At 31.9% G+C, this 16085-nt stretch overlaps 1 protein-coding gene across 2 annotated transcripts; it reads right to left on the bottom strand.

Annotated features, from left to right (window-relative positions):
- Positions 1-5662: 5662 nt before the first annotated feature.
- LOC124364347 (putative ferric-chelate reductase 1 homolog) lies at positions 5663-15817 on the bottom strand. Of its 2 annotated transcripts, XM_046819735.1 has the most exons (5): positions 15686-15811; positions 15536-15597; positions 14714-15053; positions 6436-6527; positions 5663-5805 (listed from the first exon to the last, which is right to left on the bottom strand). In XM_046819735.1, the coding sequence occupies exons 2-5, from the start codon at positions 15562-15564 to the stop codon at positions 5724-5726; spliced, it is 543 nt and encodes a 180-aa protein (XP_046675691.1). In that variant the 5' UTR covers positions 15565-15597; positions 15686-15811; the 3' UTR covers positions 5663-5723. The 2 variants fall into 2 exon arrangements, with proteins under 2 accessions (XP_046675691.1, XP_046675692.1); XM_046819736.1 differs by lacking the exon at positions 15536-15597 and having other exon boundaries at positions 15686-15817.
- Positions 15818-16085: the final 268 nt, after the last annotated feature.

The raw sequence follows: 16085 nt of genomic DNA on the forward strand, positions 1-16085 counted from the left end.
ATTTTTCTATGATTATATGTGTTTATAATCATAACTTTATAACCCTCTGCTCATAAGTGAGATTCCAACTACTATTAAATTTTGTGCTTGTTATTTTATTGCAAGTATAAGAATTCATAAAATTCTACGCAAGTCCACAAAATAAGAGAATGCAAAGAGGTTTAAAGAATGATTTTGAAAACACTTTTTATGCTGCCCTCTAACACACTAAATTACGCACTTTTCATTGAATCTGGCTCGGAAAAAGTTGTATTACTTTACCCTTCAATAAAATCTTCAATTAAAAACATATTCTGGTTCAGGGTGTGGAAGAGCTTACGAATTAATGTGGAAACGAGGTATACTTTACTATTGATAACAGCGTTAAGTTTGTGGGCCAGTAGACTAGAGTGGTCGAGCCGACTTGAACAGGCTGGTGAGTGGATCGTACAGACCGTGCGTGTACGTCTGTCTATCATCCACATTATTTAACAATCCAACTTGGAATTGAAGATAAAACATTCCTGAAAGATTGTTATAACGTGAATATTACGTCCTGAGCAACTAAGGCACGGGCAGGCTTGGTTGATTAGAATTACAAACCTTGGTTTCCTGATAAAAGTCACGTTTTGTTCTTTGTCTAACCGGAATGAATATCAGACGGTCTTTTACTTTGTGGGTATTTGTGATAAAAACTTTGAAAATATTTGAGATAACAGTTGTAAGGAGCCCAAAAAACTAAAAACAATTAACTATAACACTTTCCACTATATTAACCATAAACGTGTGTTCCAACATTTTACTTGAAACACTGTATATATTAATCCACAAACTATTTAAATTCCTGTAATATCTCATAATATATCGTGGTCTTACGTCAAACCTGTTAGATTCCAATCTTTAATTTTATAAATTAATTAAATTTTTTAACTCTGTTATAAGACTTCGAACCGGAAAACAAGACCTTACAGGATAGAGACTATAAACAAAATATTTTCTTTATCAAATCTTATCTGGGCAAATATTTATCTTTAGTGTTTGCCATAAGCCTTATCCACGGCTTGCCTACGTGTTGGCCTGCACTAAATCTAACAAAATACCACAAACCACTTTTCTTTAAAGAAAACTGTAGTCGTCCCCTTGAACCAAACTTGGAGTAATAAAGGAGCCTAATGCCTGCACAATTATTGTTATCAATCATGAAAAAGGTTAAATTATATACTGCAATTGCAATACTAGACAAATACATTATACAATCCTTACTTAACGAAGGTTAAGTATATTTTAAATAGGGCTAAATATATTTTATCAATTCAACGTTATATGTATATATGTTATAAATTTTGTTAGTTAATGCAATATTTTTATGAATGTTATATTTGTTATATTTATTGTAATGTAGGAAATAAAGTTAGACTATAATTTCAATTTAATGTAGACACCAACCAACGATCTTAGTTCATGGCTAGTGTTCATTTCTGTATATTTTTGTGAAACATGCAAGTAGTTTAATAAAACAAGTTTCTATTCTATCTAATACAAGTCTGCAATTATTTATTTCCATGGTAATGCAATTTTTCAACATTATTAATAAACAACAATATGGTTCATGAAATAATTAAGATAATTATAATGTTCACATTTCATAATATTGTTGTATACTGCTCACAACTGTATACTGCCTCTCTCTGAAAATTTCACGACGCATAAAAATACGTGTAAGAATAAAGACTACAAATGACCGAATAATTGTAGAAAAAAGATTTCTTTTAATCTACGATGTATAATAACAGAGAATAATGATTTATAATCCAAACATAAAACGGCTATCTTAAAATCTTAATAAAATCAAGCAATATCGGAAAATTACTAGCTTAAAAGTTGATTATAATGATACATCTTATTAATAATATGCAAGCGTTAGCAAAGAATGATCTTTAAAAGTTAGGACACTTGGATTTTGGGTGTTTATAGAGTTGATACTCAATGAAAGAAAATCTATTAGATAGATTTAGACAAAAGTTTACATTCATATAGCTTAGATAATATAGGAATAATGTATAGACACTTTTATATTAAAATTAAATTTTAATTAATTTAAAACACTTAATTCTGAATTTATATTATAGTGCAGAAATACCAACTGTCGTCGTGTGCTACAAATAATTGTGGTAATAGTTTTTTTATAACTTTCAAATATATGGCAGCAGAGATGAACTCAAATAATTTAGTTTTTATTTGGATAGTTATTATAATTGGATACTTTAAATTAATTTTATTTGATCTGTGCGATGGCGTATAACCAGTAGTGACCAGATACATATACGAAACTCAACAAACCATACTGTCAATGCAATTACAATCAGAGAGCTGTTAGCCCGTAACAAAGTCAATTTTAATGGCGGTAAAATTATTGAGAGGATCGTTCGTTCCTTTTACCGTGGAGAGACACAAGATACAAAATATATGGATAGGAAGAAGTATTCTAAAATTGATATAATCATTCCTTTGAAAATATGAATATAATTAAGAAAATATGATGATATAGTAACCCGTGATTAATAAGCAAGGGCGTACAGTATATGTACGAAATCAGGATTATAGATATTCATATTTTTGAAGTACTAATTTAAATTTTCAGTACTTGTAGCCACATTGACCAATAACCACATTGTAAATACGTCCATAGCTGTCAAGAAATTGTCTAAAAGATTTTATATCTCAAAGCGAGTTGTAAGTACTTTATTGTTTAGAGTTATATTTATGTAAATCACAAATATTACACCCTGCAAAACGATGCTAAATACTCACAGTGAAATACACCCGTTTGGGTACAACTGACATACTGACAAAACTGTCACGTCTTACAACTGTCATACATTGCAATTGTCATACTATAAAACTGCTATACCACTGTATTATTTACAATATGGCTCGATGATGGCTGATATTAAAAATTTTAATTAATAATATTATAAACGCAAAAGTCGATTTAGATATGGAGTGATTTAAAAATTATATGCACCTAAGATATATTTTATATTTTACAGATTCTTAGTGGGTATAGCAATGCATTAATGGGATTTTTCACTATACATAAAAATAAGATAGTAAAAATATTTTATGACAGTAAGTTAAGAGAAATGAAATCGGAAAAATTTGAATTCTCCTTCTTTGTGTTGAGAATAATACATTTATAAACTTCCAATTTGAACAAAGATATTTTATGTTGATTTGTTAAACATCTAAAAAAAGCAGTCCAAATATAATGAGAATTTTTATTTCTTTCGATAATTGACTTGAATTAATATTATCAATTAATATTACACTCGATCAACGTTATTACTTAAGTAAAACATTCAATAAACAATGGCCCGCCTCTTAGTTGATTGCACGAAGAATGGTTTACATCAGTGAATTGATTCCATTGAAAGAACCCGCCTCGATAGATTATGATAAATGTTATGTATTTACGCTAATGTGTTTATAGCTTCAGCATCTCCTCATAATCCGGCTCTGTTCTGCCAAATTATCAACATGTGTAAGAAAACAATAACCCTATATAAAATTTAGAACCCTCATGGATCTGGAACAATTTCTTTTCTGTCTGTATGTGCACATGACATGTCAAAAATAAACTAACCTATTTATAGTACTTGAAAATTTTTATAAAGCTTCATTTTAATAGGAAGCAATAAGATCGATGATTGAGCATGCCGCTCCGTGGTTTTCAATGAGCGTTAGTGAATATTTTTACACTGATTTTATTATTAACCATGAGAATATAACAGAATGAAAAAAACAGTATACACACTAAGTGCATTGATATTTTAATATGTGATATTTTTATTCGTTGAATAAACGAAAATAATAGAGTTTAAAGTGAAAGTGAAAATTCGGTGATGAGAACTTTTATCATTTAAGTACTGCTTTGAAACTTAAAACCATCAGAACAAACTCTTTGCATTGATTGGACATCAAAGACGGGCACCTATTCAACATAATATAGTGTAATGTAGGAGAAAAGGCATTTTTATTGCACAATTTATTGAGAGGACTAAGACGTTTTAGACTCGATACAAAAGCAAGGGTGTGTACACCAGCTTAGATCGTAGTATTCTTTAATTTCCGTGTATTAAAAAGTATTCTGAACATATATACTGAACAGTTATATTTTTAATGAAAATATGAGGTTAATTTGAACGACAGCGTAAATTTAACCCACAGTATGTACTGCGGCGCAGCATTCTGCTACACTGTTTATTTAAAATTAACTAGTCTTCTAAATTAAAAGAAAAAATGGGTAAAACGTAGTAAATATTAGAATCTAGAAGAAGGTTCTATGGTCGTAAATTATAACTGTATAGGCAGGTTATAACATGTTGTGTGATTCCTACACCAAAGATCGGAGTTCAGGCCGGGAGCGATATTAAAACAAAGGCTGTTGACTTAGACAGAACCGGCCTCCACGACAATCGAATTTGGCTGAACCTTTCCTCTCAACCTTTTATTATATTTATGGTTCGTCGTCAATAACCATGAGTGAGAGGGCCTTTCCTGAAACTTTGGGTGCTGGCCCAAAGGGAATAAAAAGGGTATCCAGCAATAAGATTTAAGTTCGTTTTGAGCTTTACTTTTTTATTTTAAATTTTAAAAGTCTGACTTTTATTTTAATAAACCTTGCAATGGGATATTTCAAAAATGGTTGTTTATCTTATCTTCTACTTTTTGTGTTAAAACTACGTGCTATTTTTCATTGCAAGTTTATTTGTACCAAAGAAACCCCAAGTATATGGTGAAATACGCCATATAGAAAGCAAGTTACCGAAGAAAAGGTTTCCTTAACATGCTGTATCGTACTTTATTTTTGTACTTTCCGCAAAGGCGTAGCATTATAAAAATGGAAGGGACGCTTCCCGTAAATTGACTTATAAAAGTTCTTTTTCCCAAAAACCTGCCAAACTCTTTCTCTATCGAGATTTTGCTACGAAAATACACTGGTGATTTAAAATTTATCGCGTTTAATATTAATAATAATTGACGCACTGTAAAAAGTACATGAAATATTAAGTCTACAACTGGCTATTCGCATTTGTATAATTGAATGGATTGTTTTCTGTTTGTTATTAAATTTACAATATTAATTTGTTTCCCCTCTTGTTACAATCATAGCATTCTAAATATCACTAACAATAATAATAATATCATCCTTCAGAATCCCATCTTATTTCTTTGCTAATTAATTACAATTTAGCTATAAACTACTGTTAAGATTATTTTTCAATACACCTTCAAAAATATCCCTGAAAAGTAATAGTAGCTGACTTTTAATTTTTGAAGGAGATTCATTTGTTTATTATTATATAATTAATGAAATGTACATTTTAATAAATATAACTGGATTGATATTTTTCTCAAAATAATAACTGCAATATTCCATTTGTCGCAATTTTTCGAAAAATATGTCTTAATCTATATTGCATTACCTTTACTGGTATATGTATAATTAAATTTAAAAAATATACAATTTTACCTTTAGGTTCAATCACTCTTGCTTAATTATTTTGGTGTTTGTAAATACAATTTTGTGGCTATTTATGAGAAATGTGTTTTATTGTATATAAAGCAGACTGTATATTTTTGGAAAGTGTGGAAGGGTTACTGTTAAATAAACAATTGTTGGCATAGTGTACAGAACTCTCCTAAGTACTTGAAATGTGAAAGGACGAAAGGGCTACAAGAAGTCACTTGATAATTTGAAGTGTTTTCGTACGCTGGCAAGCCCAGAACCTCCCTAGAGGGTTAACCGTTTCAGCAATTGTGACACTGCAAAACGAAAAATATTACATTTCAATAAATAATCATAGTAATTTATTATTTAATAATTTATATATATATATATACATACAAATATAACAGTCACCATAGTTATAATAGTTACTTTTTCATGAACGTGGTATATCGTTCAATGACAATCAGCAAAAAAATGGATATTAGACAAGATATATTTGAAAATCTATCCAATCTTCTACAATATTCAGGTGCAGTTTCTATCAAACCTGGTATTAGAGTATACACTATATTTCTTTTCTTTAATCCCCACCACTCAAGGTTTTTAGAGGTGATAAGTGTGTGTGTGTTTTTGATTTCCCGCAAATTGCTTATAATGTGTTTATAAAATGGTTCTAATTATAATAGGACACATGTGAACAAAATAACTCTTAACATACAAAAAAAACTAATAAATGGAACTAATATACAGGAAAATTAAGATATAAAAGCTATAATATACGTATCGACGGTATTTCCAAGGTTTAGGAAGTTTTATTCCAGCGATCAGTATGGAACCAAAAGTAGACTATATCCTTGTAATTTGGTATATAAAAGACATTAACGTCACAAAGCGATGTTAGAATCTTCTCCTATCATGCGGATACACACATGTGATGTACTCACTAAAATGTGACGGTAGCGTCATTGTCATCCTCGGGCGCCCATCTGGCCGTCACCTCCGTCTTGGGGGAATTGTCAGCGTGCATGGCCGTGCTCTAACCATAGAACATACTTAATATACTCATATTTGTCATATTTCATAATACCTATCTTACGAGACACCTCAAGATTTCTTTAAGTTTGTTTCTATGTAAAATATTTGAATAGAACATTGTGTGCAGCTTATTCACTATTCTCTTATCTAGGAAAATAAGAAATACAAAATAAAAATAAAAATGCATATAATACAAACATTATAAATATAAACTTGGATCTTTATGGAAAATCTCAGCCATTTCTTAATGTTTGCGTTACGGAAAAAAACTTTTTTTTACTACGGAACTAATTAACTAATCACATAGAGGAGATGTAATATTCTCATTCTTATAATAATCTGAAAGACTTTACTCATTCAATAAGATTGATAAAACTTAATCAGCTGGAATATATAAGAACCACAATATAAAAGGTATTACTGCATGTATTTTTTTAGTTATACATGTCTATTTATTTATTCTGTTCATGATTATTATATCTGTTTCTTTAAGTGTTTATACATATAAATGAAGCGTGCTCACCTGTGATGGGAGTATAAGTATTGAAGGCAGACCCTAGGTTTTGTATATATTGGAACCTAAACAGTACTATATTGCGTTGTGGTGGGAGGAAATTTGATTGTTAATCAAAAGTTCGTTTACAAAGAACATATTTCGAGTTATTGTCAATCTTCAATATCTGACACATGGCGAGGGCTTCAGTCGTTAGTCGCAATTTACTTAATAGCAAATTGCACATCTAAATTTGTAATCAATTAATTGATCATGAACTTTATATTTGTATTTTTCTATATAACAGTCGATTCAATACGACTATTCTGCTGAATGAAACTCATTTTTAAGAATTGTAATTTGTTATAATTATTTTAGTTTTGATATTTTCCACAATTAATTAATCACTTTATTCGTGACTTGTGTATAAATTATTACATATGAAGCGTTCAGGACTTGACGAAATAATGCAAGTTATTAATTTTATATGATATTGTCGGTCATGAAGGGAATATCCGAATCAAACGGTATTATGCCCAGAGGGTGAACTTAGTTTACTTCCCTCGTCAGGTTTGATGAACTGATTCTGTACCGTTACAAATTACAACTTAAATAATAATTTATATATTACTGATATAATAATAATAGTATTTAAATATGCAATAATCTTAACAAACCCCATACTGAATAACTATTCACGACCCGCCTCTTGTCTCGTCTCGAGACACGTACGACCTTTGCTCATGTGACGTCTACTTGGGTTATGGCGGGGTGAAAAGAAAACATCGCGACTAGCGCCACAACCTCCCTCTCTACGGGGACGAAACACGAGAGTAGATTGACCTTTAAGGGGTTAAGGGTAAGGTTTGATTAAGAAACCAGTATTTGTCAGTTTGATCATCATAGTAACTAAATAAAATGCCTATGCAGCAGACAATTCGGAATTTTGGTGGCCCCTCTCCTAGTGAGGAGCAGATAACCTCTGGTTGGATTTACGACGGGGTGACGCGATATTGACATAACAGAAGACGTGCCATGACGAGGCTCCAGGACCTCCTCGGGGAGACTCCCGGCGACCAACGCGACCGACTCAACCAGTCGTGAGGTTATCAGTAGTTGGTAGGTAAACGTACCTGCTAATACTGGGGGAGCATAGTACCAGATGCCGTGGACAGAGCAGACTCGAGTTTTATATAACATTTAACACATTCTGATTACCAGCGTGGACTCCCACCTCCCCCTGGGGCGAAATGTAATCAGAAAACTCATTAAGGAAGAGGCCTCTTAGAGCAGAGAGTAGTGAACCAAGGCAGGGTGTTTTGGTATAGGTTTTAATAGGATGTTAGTCTTAGATAAGTAATACTATTAGTCAACAATAGATTTTTGGGCCCACGATTGCAGGGGATGTTTTATTTGGGTGGTACCAAAAGGTGAGTCAAGGCGCCACAAATGGCAAGTTGCCATTAATTCATAAGGTTTAAAAATTTTCCAGACAGTTATAACAGTCCAGTCCAGACAGTCCAAACATTATGTATGATTTACGGTCTTCAATGTCAAATAAACTATTGGGACTCACCTTAAACTGCAAGTAATTGTTTTGGGAAAGTAACCCAATTACCCATTGCAGTCGAATTAAATTTAATTAATTTATTATCAATCTGTATTTTATATTTGTGAGAATTGGTACTGGGTAAGGATGGGGCTTACCGAAGGTGCACTCACATCTGCTCCAATTGTAATTTTAAATTTAATTGAGTGCATTAGACTTGTTTTAATTATTTCGGGTGCACGCTGGTAATCCGTTAAATAGAATTCTAACTTTCTTCACAATCTCAAAGCCTACTCACCTTCGGCATCTGTCATGCTACATTTTAATATATGGGAATTAAAGCCAACCGAACAAATGAAAGCACATGCAAAACCAAACAACAACATTAACCTAACTATGAAAACAAGTATTTGGCACAGAAGAAGGAGAGTTGGGGAAGGTCAATCACTCGTTTATGTACTAATAAACTAATTTACTAATAAAAAACGTAGTTTAATACCCGTTTGCAAGTAATTTTTTAAGACGCGCGCCTATATTTATTGGTGAAGGACGAGACTATTTAACGGGTTTCGCTTTTAGGTCTATTTTTAGATATTTACTGAACAATCTTAAAAGCAATGACAATAAATAAATAACAATATTATAAACCCTTAAACATAATACTACTACAAATTTTCTACTAAATAAAGGTAATATAAACTTCTTAATATACCAATAACAACATATTGTTAGACAGATAAAGAGTGATAGTAGTAGTACTGGTAAGAATTAGGTATTGTAGTGTGATTTGTTGTTGGACACTCCTCTGTCTGGTCTAGTAACAGACAGCTGCCAAAGGTTCATAAGAGTGGAAGGTGCCCTCCTCTATGAAAGCAAATAAAAATAATAATAATAAAAAAAAAATAAGTAAGAGTTCAAAAGAGGGGGACTAACTGCTTTTGATGAAAAATTCCAATGAAAACAAAATTAAAACTCCTTCCACCCATATAAATCCCGGTGATCTACAACAAAGAGTTTCGGACATTGACCGAACCCGGAGTGTCCACCACTCTAGGTAAGTCCATAGAAAATACGCACCTTAGACCAAGCAGTGGATGCCCCCGGCAGTTCGGCAATTAGTCCGTATTATGTGTGTAATAAAATGAGAAGACGAAAACAGAAACTTAATACTAATATCAACAAATGAAGGAAAGCAAACCAAGACTGCCTCTGGGCATAAAATGTTGGCAAGGAAATTCTTTTTAACTGTGATACAGGGGCCGAGCGAATACATACTTCCAGTTGTTGGATTAATTAGTTTAGATGCAACTGGAGGAGTAAAACATTTTATAACAAAAGGCTTAGACCATACCATAATGGCATTAGTGTATAACTGTTATTATTCAAGGGCAAACCCTTGAGGCGCTGTAGTGTACCTGAGCGGTCGCTACTTGAGAACCTACCGAGCTTGTAGTTGTCAGTATTAATTTTTTCACATTTGGTGTCGTTATCGTTGGAATTTGAATATTTGGTGTGCTAATATCAGTCTGTAAGTTAGTATCACCTTGTGGCACGATATCAATTTTATATTCCTCTCGGGAATTAAGTTGAGTATTTTTCTCTAGTGTGGTGTTACTATATTTGTACTAGGTGTATCGTGTTGTATAACGTGTGCGATAAAGCCTCTCAGTAACGTTCAGTTTTGATTCAGTTTATGTGTTTTTTTTGTAATATATGCAACAAATATTGGTATTTTCTAACGCGACGAACGTAATACCTTATATACAAATTTGAATATTGGTGGGGGGTGGTTGGGGGGCGGGTGTTTAAGCTTGTGCCAAATTTGTGAGTGAATTAATGCAGCTACGGTATTGAAATGGATCCTTGAGTGTTTATATTAATTTTCAATAAGTTGACCAGGACACTGTGCCTTATTATTAAGGTGAATCCGGTCGATTCTTGCCGAACGCAGATACTTGTGAAAAATTTTTCTGACTGTAAATACTCTCCTACATTAATTATGTTTGTAATAACTTCGCAAATTCGTCTGGAATATATTAACATTTTCAATGCGTTACAATTGTTTAAAAACAGTTCTCCCAAATTTATAGTTAAATTGGAAGATTTGGTAAAAGCATAGTGTTAGTAATACGTTTTACTTTCCTTGTTTCTAAGTTTACCGTGGTAATGGCAAAGAATTATAAAGAGCTTACAGAAATTAAAGTTTTAAATAAACCTCTGACTTCTAAACACTATTAACCTTAAACTTATGAGTGTCAGGGCGCAATTTATATTCAAAACCACCCTGTACAAATGGTGAATTATATGTTTTACAGTATATTTGTAGAGCTGCTTTTAATTCAATTTGTTTACACATATAAAAAATGAACCTCATAGTTTCTACAGTTGCAGGTAATCCCATAGGCTTTTATAACATTAAACATAACTACTTATCTAATAGTTAAGTTAGTACTTCTTTGCACCTTTTAGACATGTGTAAAACCAATGTTCCGACATGTATATTGTGATGTGATGATCTTAAAAAAATATATATATAACAATTTATTTTAAGTGAGAAAACAATAACATTTTTTATCAGAGTTAAAGTATTTCTAATCTATAACTATTAATTTTGTTGTGAAAATTTTAAATATAGAAGAATAAACGTAGCTATTGTGTTTTTAAAGGAAACCCAATGGAAAGTTTTATAAGTTTACATGTCTTCAATTCCTGCGTGTGCCCTTGTTATCGTAGTGCCTATCAAACTTAAAATTCAATAAAACACATCCGGCTTAAGTTGTCAATCAGTTTGTTTGTTGCGATAAGAAGTTAAAAATCATAAAATGTTTAATTTGGGTCAAGCATAATATTACAAATAGCGTAACAAGATTTTAGAGCATATTAGGAATAGATAAGATCCTTTCCTTATTGCCGTTATACTTTATAAATTCGATAAGATTTGCTAAATTTTTCCGTACGACACAAACAACCTTAAACAAAGAAATTTAATTTGTATGTACTTTAATTGTAATTTTCTCGTGATAATTGTATTACTTTAAACCTATGATAAAACAAGTTTTAACAAATTTAAGCAGCCTGTCTACAAATTATTCAATTAATTTCACCTTTAGAGCAAGACTGTGATTTAAGGATAATATTTCAATAAAATTATTAGAAACAAATCCAATTCATTTCCAAATTCTACCTATCTCAGTACATATAAAATAAAACATGTAACTCACTTCATGCAGTGTAATTTACAGTTAAAGTAGCAATTCATTATAAGTTTATTACTGGCCCTTATATACACATCAATATATTTATTGTAACTAGAATTCTTTAAGCGGTCACCATATTATTTGCAGGAATGTTTGACAAATAAAGGAACTTTGATTCAAAATTAATTACCACCCATTCCTAACAAAAAAATTAAAAATATATAATCAATAAATTAACATGTAAATCTTTGAAAATGATGAATATTGTAGATTTTTTTACCAGAAAGAGGATATCACAATCAACCTAAACAATCAGTTTTATCCACTTGTAAAATATACGCATTTATTCGTATCTAATTTCAATAAAGCAATTATATAATAAAAGCGCATTCCCTATTGTGGAAATCTGATAAACGTATTTCATTTTAAATTTTAGAATTTTAATCTAACCTGCAGATACAGCTTTTGGTCAATTATGAAAAAATTAGACCTTTGTTGGAAAGACCAGGTATAAAATTCAATCTCTTCTTTTTTTCTAAAGTTCTGTAACTATAAATTAAGAGAAACTTTTTTTATATCAGCAAGCTTTAATTTAATAATTTTATTATTTTCTTTCTATCCATACACATTATACATTTAAACAGGATACCAACAACTATTATTCGGGACTTATCACGTATGTACTTGCATGTTACAACTGTTGAATCCTGTTCATAATTAATAATTTTAAAGCTGGCACAGGAATAAAATAACCAAGATTTGCTACCACTTAAAAGAATTCAGGGCGCGAGGAAATGGTGAATGTTATTAATTGTATATTAATTAATATTGTTGGTCATGAATCGAATATCCGAATCAACCAATATTATGCCTACTCGGTGAACATAGTTTAATTCCCTCGTCATCTTTGATGAACAGATTCTAGACTGTTATAGTTAACAACTTAAATAAAAATTTATATATTACTGATATAATAATAATATTATTAACATATGCAATAATTTGGTCAAACCTCTCCTATTGAGTGAGTCAAACTAACGAAAAGACATGTTGGCACACTCTAACCTCCGAAAACCCACCGGATTACTTAATTAAGGCATATACAAATTACGGCATACATCGCGAAAAGGCTATAATAAAATAATATAACTGGTTATAATAATTGTACTTCCCCACACTGCTGCTACTGCTCGGCCAGGGATCGTCGTCGTCTTCTACCGGTGCACGTCCTCGTGAGCTCTACTCGCGACTGCGACCCGCCTCTTGTCTCGTCTCGAGACTCGTACGACCTTTGCTCATGTGACGTCTACTTGGGTTATGGCACGGTGGAAAGATTTGGTTATAATATTCGCCACTGTCTACATATGTGTAAGGTATACATCTTGTATTCGGCTTAATGTTTGCACTGAATCTTACCACTGCAAATAAAACCAATAATTTTTTATATTTAACCGAGAGATTTTTGTTAACAAGCGAATCATTAAAACTTTAACAAATTCAATTGTAAGAAATGGTGCTCATAATGTTTTAATTTTGGTATTATGAATATATAATTATATTTCTCTTCACAGCTGAAATACTTAGTAGATTAAAAAAGTGTCATTAATTTTTAATATTTAATAAATGAAAGTCATTACTTTCAGACTTCCAGTAAGCTTGTATGATTAAAGGAACATTATCTAAAAGTTGATCGAATCTTTAAGTTTGATAATACAACATGAAATCAATACAAAATAATCTAATTTTATTGTATATTATATTTTGATGCTTAAACGTTGCAATTTAACTATGAAAACTAGGTTATGAATTAAAATTACAGAAAATATTACATAAATATTTAACATTTAAATGTGTAAAAATTAAAAACAGCATGATTATTATTATGTTTTAGCTAATAAACTATGTGGTTATTGTTTATCATTATATAATGGAATGAGCAGCTGTTTTAAAATTCCACTGAATACGCTCACTATATGTTACTCAATAAGCAGGTGTTTAACAATAAAATCGACCTGCGCAATGCCCTTAAATAGAAACACCAAACCCTGAAGGGGCTTGTGTCCTTCAGAATTGAAATACGAAAAATTAAGAAACAATGTGAACAACTGCGACCCGTGCCCATATATTGACACCTCAGTTGTTACAATTATTTAAAAATTTAACGAACACATTTCTACACATAACGTGTCTTGAACACCAAGAGGTGAAATGGAGGTAAACGTAACGTTCCCGGATTATGTTTGTTCGCAAAACTTTACGTATTATAAATATATATTCACACCATATATTGAACTATCGCAACAACTTGTAAGGATATAGCATGCTGTGTTACTTAAGAATCTAGTAGCAACTCTAACTTAGAATATATAATAAGTCATTGTGGCTAGGATCAAGAGAATGTATACATCCATTTGTATCAACACTCTCAAACGCTTTTACAATTAAAGATTTCTATTAGATTAAGAAAATTACAAAAAGTTTTTAAGCAATACGGGATATATAAATGGTATAAATATTTCGTTTCGATTAAATGCGATTGAAATTTAAATCTATAAAGAGTATGAAAATCTATTAATCTGTATTATACATGCACCAACGTCATAAGTCTATGGCTACGCCAAAATAAAATACATGCAAACCTTGTGATGTGGACATTTTGAAATTTTTGTGCTCTCGAGTGTAACCTTTGACATCACTAATCGTCATAATTTACCTAACACTCTCAGAATTGTGTTAAGAATGAAATATTTACGGCGATTCTTTCAAACACTGATCATAATACGTACATCTGGCAGGGCGAGTAACGGATGATACTGATATTCCTGTTGTCTGTTTCGATCTCACCGAATGTCTGACCGGACTTGTCGTCCTGAGCCTGAATAATAAATCCCTGGAAACTGAGTACTAGAAGTGATCTTACACACACATATACTGATCATAACACTTACATCTGGTCTGCCGAAGCAATTAATGACGCTGATCTTCCTGTTGTCTGTGTCGAACTCCCCGACAGCCTGACCGGTCTTGTCGTCCCGAGCCTGAATCATAAACCCCTGGAAACTCAATGGAGGTAGTGCTCTTATATAGACGTACACCGCCTGATCGCTGTTGATGTAGGGTCTGTTGAGAGTAACTATGTAGGGCATGGTGTCGGTCTGGGGTTCAGTTAGGTTACAGGGGACCATGGACTCGCAGTTGTCTGTCCAAGGATCCCACAGTTCATCTTCTTGACCCTTGACCTCCAGAAGGATTGTTGCTGTCCACAAAACCATCGCTAGAGTCTGCATGCTGCAAGGTACCGTCTTAGTTAGTGATATGATTAATCATATGCAAACGGACTAAATATACGTCAATATTTATACTATGACAAATAACTTTTCAATGCCATATTTATGAAAATCATGTATATTTTAATTTCTCTTTCGTTAAATCTTTCTATTCTATAAGAGAGAGTAAAAATTGAACTGTGATAAATATTTGTAAAATATATTTGAAGTTGTGATGCACATCATGAATATTGTGAAGTATCATAAGGTTACATAAACATAAGCAATATTGCATAAAGATTGCAGTACATACCTGGTAAATAAAGGAATAAAAGTCTACAAATACTGTATGTACTATTTATTTTATATAGCAACTCTTCTGCACTGACATTCAGCAATAAGAGGGAATTATTCAGACGATATAAAAAATTAACTTTAGATAAATGAAAAAAACTTAACAGATGTAGTAACACAAAATCAGCTTGTTTATTAATTATTATTTACCTCTGAATGTTGCTAGAAAACTGTACCATGCAGCGTTCCTCTAAAGACCAGATTTATGGCAGCTACGGAAACGATATACTTTAATAACACGTAGTCAGGGCTAACAGTTTTACCGACACAAAATAAACATATTCACTAATGAGTATTTACCTGTGATCGTTGCTACAACAGTGCACCAGGCAATGTTCCTGCTAGGACAAGTTTGAAGGCAGCTACGGACACGATGAGCCACAACACGTAGCCGAGAACCATCGCTCAGATAGTGGACAACTGTGATACGAGTATCTATATCTAATCAGCTGCTAACGATACCGAGCTATAATCTGTTACTTCATTGCTATCACAATACGTATTTCGTCGATGTAACTTTATAACAAATACAGATTCGGCACCTTCAGTGGCTTTGAACTTTTTCCCCACCAATAAATCTTTTTTAAGATTGCACTAGTTTATATTCATGCAAACGCATTATTCCCTATTATTTTCAACATGAATCAAATCCACGTTTTGTACAAGTTATAAATAATTTAATACAATTTCAATAGAACCA

This window comes from Homalodisca vitripennis, chromosome 6, assembly GCF_021130785.1.
Source record: "Homalodisca vitripennis isolate AUS2020 chromosome 6, UT_GWSS_2.1, whole genome shotgun sequence".
In the NCBI taxonomy this organism is placed as follows: Eukaryota; Metazoa; Arthropoda; class Insecta; order Hemiptera; family Cicadellidae; genus Homalodisca; species Homalodisca vitripennis.

Coding starts and splice junctions, on each gene's coding strand:
- LOC124364347 (XM_046819735.1), bottom strand. CDS start 15,564: ATGGTACAGTTTTCTAGCAACATTCAGAG. Junction 15,054..15,535: donor TTTTCTAGCAACATTCAGAG/GTAAATAATAAT, acceptor GGTACCTTGCAG/CATGCAGACTCTAGCGATGG. Junction 5,806..6,435: donor GACGCTACCGTCACATTTTA/GTGAGTACATCA, acceptor TTCGTTTTGCAG/TGTCACAATTGCTGAAACGG.